The 12013-nt window shown below is 46.2% G+C and overlaps 1 protein-coding gene, 1 long non-coding RNA gene and 1 other non-coding gene across 3 annotated transcripts; all 3 read right to left on the bottom strand.

Moving 5' to 3' along the window:
* Positions 1–1054: 1054 nt before the first annotated feature.
* On the bottom strand, positions 1055–4016 carry LOC120672855. The gene is made up of 2 exons (XR_005674351.1): positions 3461–4016; positions 1055–1790 (listed from the first exon to the last, which is right to left on the bottom strand). It is a non-coding gene; the product is annotated as an uncharacterized LOC120672855 (long non-coding RNA).
* LOC120696341 lies at positions 3121–3202 on the bottom strand. The gene has a single exon (XR_005684118.1). It is a non-coding gene; the product is annotated as a small nucleolar RNA Z199 (small nucleolar RNA).
* A 5578-nt stretch (positions 4017–9594) lies between the features above and the next one.
* LOC120695211 lies at positions 9595–10335 on the bottom strand. The gene has a single exon (XM_039978508.1). It carries the CDS (start codon positions 10333–10335, stop codon positions 9595–9597), a length of 741 nt encoding a protein of 246 aa, XP_039834442.1.
* Positions 10336–12013: the final 1678 nt, after the last annotated feature.

Here is a 12013-nt window from a genome sequence, read left to right as displayed (position 1 = left end):
ATATTTTTTTAAATAAGACCCTTTTGCAAGCAATTTAAGCACATGATGCATAAAAGAAATACAGTTCTACTGTACAGACACCTAGGGTGTCACAGAAGGGCACCGACAAGACTCTGGTACTCGGTGGGATCGGCAACGAGGGAGCCCTCGGTGGCAGAGAGCTTGGCGCGAGCGTCAACAGGTGTTGAAGTAAAGTGACACTCGGCCATGCCTGCCCACTAAAGAAGGTCCAGCGCGTTCTGCCGCTGGGAGAGGAAGAGCCCATCGGAGGAGCGCGTGATGGAGATCCCGAAGAAGTGGTGGAGGTCACCGAGGTCTGTCATGGTGAACTCCGAGTGCAGACGCTCGGTGATGCACTACAGGAGAGCTAGAGTTGAGGCCGTCAGGACGATGTCATCGACATACACTACAAAAAATCTAGTGATCCATGACAATTGAATTTCGTCACAGATCACTAAAAAACTGTCATAAAACAGTATCTATGACGATCTCAAATAACATCATGTATTGAGCGTCACAGATCACACCTCGTGACGTTCCTTAAATTTTCGTCATAGATTGCTTGATCCATGATATTTTAAAACCGTCATGGAATGTCTCCGGGCCCCTGAAGCCCAACCCAAGCCCATTTTCTATGACGAAAATTAACGTCACGAACAGTATAATTTTCATCACAGGTTCTATTGCCATGTCACACATTGATGACATGGAGGATAACGTGGCTGCTGACATGGTGATGACGTGGATAGCAATGATGACGTGTAAATTAACGTGGCCGATGACATGGTTGCTGACGTGGCGGGTGACATCAGCACCACGGCCCATTTGTGAATGGGCCCAATTTAGCCTGGTCCACAGACTTGGGCCAAATATTTCTCAACCCACCATTAATTTCCAGCTAACCAAAATCAACACTATATACAGCCCAAATAAAAATTTGGCCCACCAATTCATCCCATTTTTTCCACCCATTTATCGAAACAAAAATCCCAGCACAAAAATAATAGCATCACATGAATCACATTTCCATTCAGCATTGCATTAAAACAACAGATCACATACATTTTTTTTCATCTAGTATCACTTGCCGTCCATTGTAGCATCAGAAACAAAAAAAAAGATAGGTTTCAGCAGAATTACAAACACAAGTTTGGTTCCTGCAAAAGCTTAGTTCCACCAAAAGCTAACATACCACCATGACGCTTTGCTCGGTCCATTTTGACACAGCAAATGCTCAAGCTGCGCCTCCAACACAACTTGCTTTTTCATCTCTGACCTAGCAGAAATTTGCATGTATGCTTGACGGCCATCTCATTCACATCCACAACCATATTGTACCTGCACATATATATTATAAAGTTCAGATGCAAATGTACATGGTAAATTTCATATGGTATTATGAGGATACTAAGGTCTTGCATATTCAGATCTTACATTTCTATATCTATCCATGTTCTCTACAGATTAGTAGAGTACAAAATCTGCAGTACAGCACATGTATATAATACCTCATCAGGCAGTGCATCCATCTAACAAGAACTCTATTTTCAGATAGATATCTAACTGGTCCTCCTAGCACTAGTACTTTCAGTCTAGCAAAATAGCAGTTGAGAACACCTCTAATCCGAAGTTCTAAAAAATTGGTATAGCAAAGTTTAAGGATAGATAGCTACAATTAATGATTTCTTATTACAAACATGGTATGACTGTTATTATAAGAGATCAGAAACTTATCTTGATGTATGACAGACTCAAAGGCTCTTATCAGCTTGTAGGTCACAAACAATACACTGCACAGGATAGCTACAGCTTATTAGGACAATCATCGAGCTCCAGTTGACTTTATTTACCAAATCAAAATTGCTGCATGCTAATGCAATAAAAAACTGTGCAAAGAAATATTTGCTTATTGCCAATTTATCTCAGCAAAATTTTAGTTTATACTAGACCACATTAGGATAAAATAAATAAACAAAAAAACTCATGAAAACAATATTGCAGTGCGAGTACTAGCCTCACTTCACATAAACAACGATCAATTAGAAATCAAATTATCTTTCTTCCCTGTGTGATGACCAGCCATTCTCATCACTTGCTCCTGCACAACCTTTGCTCCATCTGCACATGGCCTCAAGCACATAATTATAAGCTATGGTCAGCTCTCTAAGAAATCCAGACAGGCCATTTAGTTCAAACTCTGGATTAAGGAAAACACACAACATAACTGTGCTAAGAGGATAGGATAGACTATGTATTCAACCAAAATATTTAAACAATTGATTCTATGTTGCAGGATAAACTCTGTTTCCATATTGTAAATATGGGAAATTTTCTACTGATGATAACCATGATACTAGGGAGTCAAAAGAAACTGAAACGCTATTTGGTTGTCAAAAGAAACTGCAATGCTAGCATGAGTCCTATCTATGTTTATAATGCTCAGACCAACTTCTGCAAGGAAATGAAAATATAAGACAAAAGCAATTGTATTTATCAAAGGTTTACAAATATGTGAATAAACAGTTCAGGGGGATCTATTGCGCTTTAATATCAGTCAAGGTGCATATGCTTCCCCAAACATGTAAGACTTGTGTCAAGAATAACAATGCTGAATACTAGGATAATACATGTCCAAATATTCAGTTATGGGATCGAAACAAATTTGTACATAAGATATAGTACTGTCCCTCTTTGAAGTTGCACCCAAAGCTTTTTTACTACTCGATTTCATGGTACAGAAACAGAGGTAAACTATATTCATATGTGCAGGGGCTAGTATGCCGAAATATCCCAGAACTCATGATCCAAACTCTAGAAGCAAGCATCAGTTTTCCTTTTATAACTCTAGTAGACTGATCAAATCTAGTAGCCACACCAGCCAAATTTGTTCCAAACTAACTTGTTCACAACAGCAAGAAACATATAACTATACACAAATACCAGGTTTATGCCGGTCATAGGAACCAACTGATCGAAACAATCCCAAACTTCCCAAGTGAGGCTTCACGAATAACACAAGTAAAGGCTGAAATTTCTACCTCCACACGCAAAAAATATCGTTTCCTACTGTACAATTAGTATTAAACAAGTAGTAAACAAATTGCAAGGCTTCGGCTTAGTAGTAAACAAATTAGTAATAAAGAAGTATCGTAAGAGTATTACTCCCATGATATTATTGCAGTTTATACTCATCACTTGACCCTCGACAGTGGAAGCAGACAAGAAGGGTATTTAGATGCATTGGAAACTCGTACAATGAAACAGGCATATAATCCAATGGCTTAACTACTAATTGCTAGGAACATTTCCAAAGGAGTGAATCAGAGAAAGTGCCTGAATAAATTGGGTTTGAAACACAAAACCAGTGAATAATCAGGGCAAATCCAGCAACACGCAGAGAGAAATAGAAAACGAGGTAGATCTAGCAGAGAGAGAACGGATGAGAGAGAGAGAGAGAGACCGGATCTTGCACTTGCGAATGCGGCCAGCGGCGTATCGCACAAGGAGCAGGTGGTCTTCTGGAGGTAGGGGAAGAAGCCATGGACGGAGTGGAGGAGATGTGACGCTGGGGAGGAAGAAGCGGCCGCCCAGCCCGCGACAACCACGCCGTCGTCGGTGGGGGAAGCCCGCGCCGCTGGAAGTCGAGCTTGAATTGCCGAGGAAGAACCCCGCGGACTCGATCCGCTCCGAGCAGGAGAGAAAGAAGCACCGCCTGCTCTTGATCCGTGCACTTCACCTGGGGCCGCGCCTCCTCTAGATCCACGCACCGCCGCCCGCAGGAAGGAGTGCCCGAGCTGGGTCCAAGCACCTGCGCAGCGGCGACGAGGTCAAGCGAGACGGTGGCCGCGGCCCTGGACGAGCGAGAGGGAGCAGCGCGCAGATCTGAGGAGAAAGAGAGGGATAGGTGTGGAGGCCGGAGAAGTGCCAGTTGGGGACAGGACAGGGAGAGGCGAGGAGGGCGGCGGCGCATCTGAGGCGAGAAGAGCGGCGGCGCGTCTGAGGTGAGATGTGGGAGGGCGAGGAGAAGCGAGTAGGGTTTGGAAGTGGAGGATATTTATTGGATGATTGATGCAGCTCAGGCGTTGGATCGAAGATGGATGGCTAAGAGAAGTTGGGCATTAGATCGAAGATGGATGGCTAAGAGAAGTTGGGCATTAGTGAAAAACAGGTCTGTCTGTGTTTTTTGGCCCGTTTAACGTTCTAATTTTTCTTTTTTATTTTATGGACCACTGTGAAGTAAACTATAAAAATAATTATGTTATATATACAAATTTATTTTTAATGTGTAACAGCCTAGAGATAAATTGTGTTGCAGAAGTTTCAAATTTGTTAGAATTTATTTACTATTTTCTATAAGTTAAATGAATTTCTACATGGTTATCGAAATTAATTCCAAATTGAATTACATGTGCATCTCATAGGATTAAAAAAACCTACAAAAACTATATTTAGTCTCATATGTTACAGTTTAGTCAATTTTCTCGAGATATATGAAAAATTCAATTGTATTCTATGGACAAATCAAACTTCTTTCTCCAAATTACCGCATAATAATTACAATAATATCTAAATTTGGTAAAAAAATCTACAAATTAACATAGTAACATGTTTTTGGTCCATAAGCTCACCATAAAAAAACTTGTATAGTATTAGTAAAGTGAGACCATATATTGTTCACAAAATGATACATGCCTCGTCTAGTTTCTTATAACTCAAGCTAAACTTTGAGTTTTGAATACCTCATAACATTTTTAAACTCATATGCACCTTGAACCCGGACACAACCTCATTTTCCCCATATTGTTAGAAAATATGAAGTTACATTGGTCATTGCTATGCCAAAAAGTTATTTTCTATTTTGTACTTGGTTAGAAGAAAACTTGCTATATAGAAAAGTTATGATAAATAATAATTTACATACAAAAATATGCCATAGATGAAAGTTCTTGATTTTATAAAAATTCAGAAACAAGAATAATCAAATTTGGAGTTATTATGAGGGAGAAATACCAACAACAAAATTTAATTCCGGATTAAAAAGAAAAAGATGAATCGCACATGTGTTCTTGATTGCAGGGCCACGTGTAAATAATAATATATAAATATTTTATTATCCTCCATAAACACAAATTGGTGATTGGCGCAGTGGTAGGGCGACGATGTCTTGTACCGGTGACCCGGGTTCGAATCCCCGCCATTCAAAACACCTCTCTTTTTTTTCCAAATTTAGCTCCACCGTGTATAAAAAATATTTTAACGCTTCGACTTCAACCAAATGAAGTAGTAACTCAATGGTTAATCCTTTGCTCCTTCAGATTTGCTGTCTTGGTTCGACTCCAGCTTGGTACGTGTTTTCCTTTTTGTTCCCCCCTTTTTGAGCATCACGGTTAAGTTTTTTTTCCAAATACCAATAGAAATAATTTGCTTTGTTTATTGTAGCTTTTTTCCTCCCCTTTTTGAGCGTCACGGTTAAGTTTTTTTCCCAAATGCCAATAGAAATAATTTGCTTTCTTTATTGTAGCTTTTTTGCGGCATGTGTTTTTGTCTATAAAAAATTTAATACTATGACACAACACAGATGAAGTTGTCTGGTGGAGCTGGTTAGGCTCCTATCTCTTCAATATACAAGGTGTTGTTACGTTCGATGCCTATGTCATCCATACCATTTTTTTTCTTTTACCACAAGCGCAGGTGGGAGGCTGCAATTCTTTTTTTATATTATTTCCTGGACTGCTTTTCCCCCCTTTTACCACAAGCGCATGTCCGGCGGGAGTTTGTGGCCATTTTTTCTTTTAATCGCTGGCACATGCGGCAGGAAGCGGATCAACAATATTTTTTTTGTGAGAATATATATAGGTGGAGTTTTTTCTACGCAATAACAATCTTTAATCATGATGAAGAATTTGTTGAAACGTCGTATATTTGATAGAAAGGCCAAAAGGACTATGACAATATATATAAGTGTAGCATTTTCCATCTCCATTTCTTTTGTTAATATATTGTGTATATAAAATTTTGTGCTATATACTTGATAGATAGGCCAAAAGAACTATGACAATTTTTAATATATTGACCTTTGATAAATACAATTAGTTTTGTCTTATCTTTTCATTTCCTTGCAGAAGTTTAGGCGCAGCCTAGTGGAAGGGCGGTAGCTTCTGTTTGCTGAGATCTGGGTTCGATTCTCCTCCTGGCTCTCCCCTTTGAGTTTGTTTTTTTCCCCCTCCGCTGGCGCATTTTCCCCCTGCGTCTGGGCTTTTGGCGCAAGACAACAAGGGGAGGGAGGGATCGGCCCACACACAATTGCGCATGACAACAAGGGGAGAGAGGGATCGGCCCACACACAATTGGCGCATGACAACAAGAGGAGAGAGGGATCGGCCCACACACAAGTGAAAAAGAGCTCGGCCCTTGTTTTCTATAACATATTTTTATATCACCATGAAATTGTGTGAATTATGGTAGTTTCTATAACATTAGTGAATTAAAATTGCCACTTGTTCTACAAAAAGTTTAGTTTTCTATTTTTTAAATAACTATTTAGGCACGCCATGAAAGTAGCTTGCAAAATATAGCATCAATATTACACATCAATATTAAAACATAAATAACTATGATGATTTCTATGACATTAATGTAAAAACGTCATATTTTGTGGGCTCAATTACGACAAATTCAATAAAACGTCATAAAGTTCTGGGCCTAGGGTCCATACCTTCAAATTCGTCATAGATTGTATGCAATTGTGACGCTCCATTAAAATGTCATAAAATTTTCGTCATAGATCACCACATTTCTTGTAGTGATAGAGGAGCAGGTACGACGTGGCACCCCCCTCTTGAAGCACAAAGAGGGAGGTGTCGGATGCCGAAGCGGAAAAGCCAAGCTGTCGGAGATAGGTGGCGAACCGCTGGTACCATGCGCGAGGGGCCTGCTTGAGACCATAGAGAAATCGCTGCAGGAGACACACGTGGTCAGGGTAAGCAGAGTCAACAAAGCCCGGAGGCTGCTGATAGTAGATGGTCTCCTCCAAGTGTCCGTGAAGAAAGGCGTTCTTCACATCCAGTTGGTGGATCGGCCAGCCCCGGGAAGCAGCAATGCTGAGGACGACACGGATCATCGCCGGCTTGATGATGGGGCTGAAGTCTCATCGTAGTCGATTCTGTGGCGCTGAGTGAAGCCGCGAACGACCCAGCGAGCTTTGTGACGGGCAAGGGAACCATCGGAGTGGAATTTAAGCTTGTAAATCCACTTACCAGTCACAACGTTTGCGCCGGGTGGGCGCGGGACGAGACGCCAGGTGTCGTTGTTGATGAGAGTCTGGTACTCGTCCACCATGGCAACACGCCACTGGGGGTCGGCGAGAGCGCTCCTGTAGTTCCCTGGTATCAGGGAGACGGCGGTGGAGATGAGGGCGACCTGTGCCATGGGCGCAGGTGGCAGTGGCGGCAATGGGAACCCGAGGCAATGGACGGGCTTCAGCGAGCCGGTCTACTGCCGAGTGACAGGCCGGCTGGGAGGCGGAGGAGGCTGGATCGGTGGTGCAGCCAATCCAGGGGAGTCGTCCCGGGCGCGTCGGCTGTAGACGCAACCGAAGGCATCCGGCGGCCGGGACGGGAGCTGCACTGGTGCAGTAGGGGCGGCTGCGGGTGCTCCAGGGGCAGCTGCGGGTGCTGCAGGAGTAGCCGCAGTAGGTGGATGAGCTGCTGCTGGTCGCCGAGGTGCCGGAATGACGACAGGACCACGCCATCGGATGGCAGGGTTGTCGGGCAGCACCTCCAAGTGAGCCCGGCGAGGAGGCGGTTGCTCAACGTCGACAGGCGACGGAGCAGACGCGGGGGAGGCATTGGCAGCAGTGCAACACACCGGCATGGCAGAGCCTGCAAGAAGAAAATCCAGATCGCTAGAAGACGACCTGGGTGAGTAGAGACTAAACGGGAAGCATGACTCATCAAAGACGATGTGTCTAGAGATGATGATGCGATGCGTGGAGAGGTCGAGACAACGATACCCCTTATGAGAGGAGGGATATCCGAGAAAGACGCAGGCTGTAGAGCGAGGTGCCAACTTGTGGCTAGAGGTGGCGGTCATATTTGGGTAGCAAAGGCACCCAAACACACGGAGATGGGAGTAGTCCGGTGGCGAGCCGTATAGCAGCGAGAAGGGAATGCCGTTCTGGACAGTAGAGCTGGGGTGCCTATTTAGCAAATAGGTCGCCGTAGCGAGGGCCTCGGCCCAATAGGGTGGCGGCATGTGCGCATGGATCAGCAGCATCCGGATGATGTTATTAAGTGTGCGAAGGACACGTTCAACCTTGCCGTTTTGTTGGGAGGTGAAAGGGTAAGAGAGGCGCAATTGAATGCCACGGGAGCAAAAGAGTGTAGCTAGGGCATTGTTTACGAACTCTTTGTCATTATCAGCCTGAAAGTGTTGAATGGCAAGGTTGAACTGAGTCTGTACTAGGGTACCGAAGTGGGCAATATGGGTAGCTACCTCGGATTTGCTAACGAGAGGAAATGTCCAGCAAAAATGAGTGAAATCATCAAGAATGATGAGGTAGTACTGTGCGCCAGCAACACTAGTAACAGGAGACGTCCAGACATCACAATGCATTAATTCAAAAGGCCTAAAAGTGAAAGATCTAGAAGCAGAAAACGGGAGACGCACATGCTTCCCAAGCTGACACGAATGGCAAATAGAGTTTGCTGCCTTATTACAACGGATAAACTGATTATTCCTAAGGACGTCAATGGTGGAGGAGCCGGGATGACCAAGACGGTGATGCCATAGGTCGGTGGAGATGGCGAGATGGGATTGTGGTGCTGGTGGGGCGGCAGGCAGGGTGTAGAGGTCGCCAGCACTATTGCAATGAAGCGTCACGCGTTTGGTCAGAAGATCCTTCACAGAAAAACCCAGAGCGTCAAATTCAATGGAACAATTATTATCCCTAGTAAACCGGTGAACGGAAAGAAGGTTGCGAACAAGGGATGGGACAACTAGAACATTGCTAAGAAGGAAATTGGACGCTGCTGTAGAAAGTACTGACTCGCCACGACAGGAGATAGGAATAGTTTTACCATTGCCAACAGTGATAGAAGAATGAGAGGGAGGGAGGTGGGATAGAAGTATACCATCCGAGGGGCTCATATGGAATGAGGCCCTGGAGTCCATGACCCAGGTGGACTGGTTCTGCAGCGCCATCTGGTTGAGGGCGGCGACGAGGCCCTCCTGATCCCACATGGGAGCCGGCGGGGACACCTGAAGGGGGGCGAAGGCGGTGTGCGCCTGAGGAGCAGCGCCCAGGATGCCAGGTCACCATGCCCTAGAGCCCTGCTGCTGGACTGGAGATGGCATCTGTGGCGCCCAGGGGTTGAAGCAGAACAACGGACCCATGGGGCGATAGGGCTGAGGGGCACTACTGGTGGAGGCACCGATGTTGGCCTGCTGCTATGCACGTCCGCCGCCACCATTGCTGCCGTTGTTGCCCTTTCGGAAGCCACCACCCTTCTTCTTGTTGCCAGAGCCGCCGCCAGACTTGGTAGGGGCCGACTGAGCACCAGTGGTGCCACCAGAGGAGGCGGGCATGGTGCTGGATCAGCACCCGCCCGGGCTGGTACAGCTAGAGCCGGCGGACGCTAGGAGGGCGGTGTTGGCAATGGCTTTCTCATCGTGAGCAAGCCGGGTCTCCTTGAGGACAAGCATGTCCATGGCACGGGAGAACGTCGGAAGGACGGCGGAGTTGGTGATGTCGTCGACGGTGCTGGCGAAGCGAGGGTTGAGGCCACGCAGCATGGCGAGGATGAGCGTGCGACCCTGGATAGGGTTGCCGACGGTCTGTAGCTCAGCAGCCTTCAACTTGATGCACTGGCAGTACTCCGAGATGGTGGAATCACCCTGCGTGAGGGTGTGGAATTCCTCAAGAAGGAGGACGGCGTGCCATTCCTGGTTGGCGGTGAAGAGTCCCTCGATGGCCGCCCAGAGTTCACGGGCGGTCTGGTCATCGCCGACCAAGGCGAGTTCGAGGACGGAGTCGCCGACGGAACCGAAGAACCAACTCTTGACGCAAGAGTCGGCGATGACCCACTGCGGATCAGCAGGGAGGGGAGCGTCGGGAGCGTCGATGTGCGGACGGAGGCTGAACTTGCCGCACAGAACCTTGAAGTAGGAGGACCACTTCAGGTAGTTGGAGTTGATCTCCAACGTGAAGGGGACGTGGGTCTTCACGCACACAGTGGCGGCTGGGTGGATGAAGATGGTCGGCGCAAATTCGCCAGAGCCGGTGGCGGCGCTGGTGGCGCTCGACGTGGTCGAGGAGGTAAGGGATGAAGACGACATGGCGACAGGGGGGGTGGGGGATCGCTAGGGCGCACGGGGGGTGTGGCGGCCTGGCGACGGGAGGGCGATGGCTACGGCGCACAGAGGAGGCGGCGGCCTAGGCGTCGCGATGGGGTGGACGCGGCGCGAGAGGATTGCGGAGCGGAGGGGCAGCCGAAGGAAGGCCCAGATCAGATTGATCCTAGGCGTGTGATACCATGTAGAAGGGTAGAGAGATGGGGAAACACCGCACACTCTAACCGGGGGTGACCTTTCATTATATAGCGCCAATGACTTGGAGTACAAGATGTACATGCCCAATATGGGCCGACACGCCTAATATGGGCCTATACAATACACAGACCTATACAATTCCTAATCTCTAACGAACGAAATCAGCTCCATGGACTCTCTCCTCATTCGGCCACGTCACCTCGTATTCGCCACCGTTTGATCTTGATCGGACCGTCCAAAAAAGGGCTTTGCGGCTACGGTTTCCAGAGCCTTCGTCTCGGGTCGTCGACATGCCAGCGCACCGCCCGCCCCTACCCCCAGGCGCCCCCACTCCTCCATCACTACTGATGTGTCCTCCACCAGGCCACCCTCCTCTCCCACACAAAACAGAGCCACGGTTCCGCAACTCGCACAGCTGCAGTTGCAGATCGACACGACGGCGCGGAAGGAATCCTAAGAGGGGCAGAGGGCCTCACCTACCTCCGGATGAAGCGCTCCCGTGGATTATATGTGCGATTCGAGGTCTGCCGTTGCCCACCTGAACCAGCTGCTCCCACAAATCATGGATGCTTCCGCACGCATGCATGTCGCCCTGTAGGCAAGGAGAAAGTCCCCCACCATGCGAGCTGTCGCCAGACCATTTTCGCATAGCTGCATGTAGCCACCAAGTACAACGCCGATTCATCTTTGCAGCGAATAGGATATGCTTGCAAATAGGATCAGCCGCTGTAACAGCTGCCACTTGAAGAATCTGCACGGTCTGCAGTCGGCAATCACCGCTGTAACAGCATTAACGAGACTGAACTTTTCTTTTCATATTGTAGGTCAGAGATACGTATTATGTTACTCATCACTAGAATTTTCATAAAACGTTTGCCTTACCTGCTTGTTGGCATTGTACTTCTTTAGATCTTGTATAGTGAACGGTGCTTGCCAAATCTATATACTCATTAGCTATCTTGTGATAAATAAAGCACCTCAATGTTCTCTCAATCTGAATATATTCAAATTTTCAGAAAAGATTTTCTATATACTCATTAGCTATGAAAGTTTCGGTTACTGCCTTCATTTTTTATATGAATAAAGAAATACTACTTTTGCTTACCTAAGTCTATTATCAATAGCAATGAATCTGCTTATTAAAGACATAATACTATATGCGGGTGACTATTAAAGTCAATCACGAGGATTTGCCGACTCAGTCTTTCGAAGATGCTCATAGGGGTAGGGTTTGCGTACGTGTGTTCATAAAGGTGAGTGTGCGTTTATTGCGACTTTCTGAGTTGTACTGTGTAATTATAAAAAATATTTTATACAGGGTACTTATTAAAGTCAATCTCGAGGATTTGCCAGCTCAGTATTCAAAGATACTCATAGGAGTAGGGTTTGCGTATATATATTCATAGGGGTGAGTGTGCGTGTGTTGTGATTGTCTGAATTGTACCGTATATTAATCATAAAAAAC

This window comes from Panicum virgatum, chromosome 2K, assembly GCF_016808335.1.
Source record: "Panicum virgatum strain AP13 chromosome 2K, P.virgatum_v5, whole genome shotgun sequence".
Classification (NCBI taxonomy): domain Eukaryota; kingdom Viridiplantae; phylum Streptophyta; class Magnoliopsida; order Poales; family Poaceae; genus Panicum; species Panicum virgatum.
Note: the sequence above shows the minus strand (reverse complement) of the source record. Positions and strands in the feature narration are given on the sequence as shown.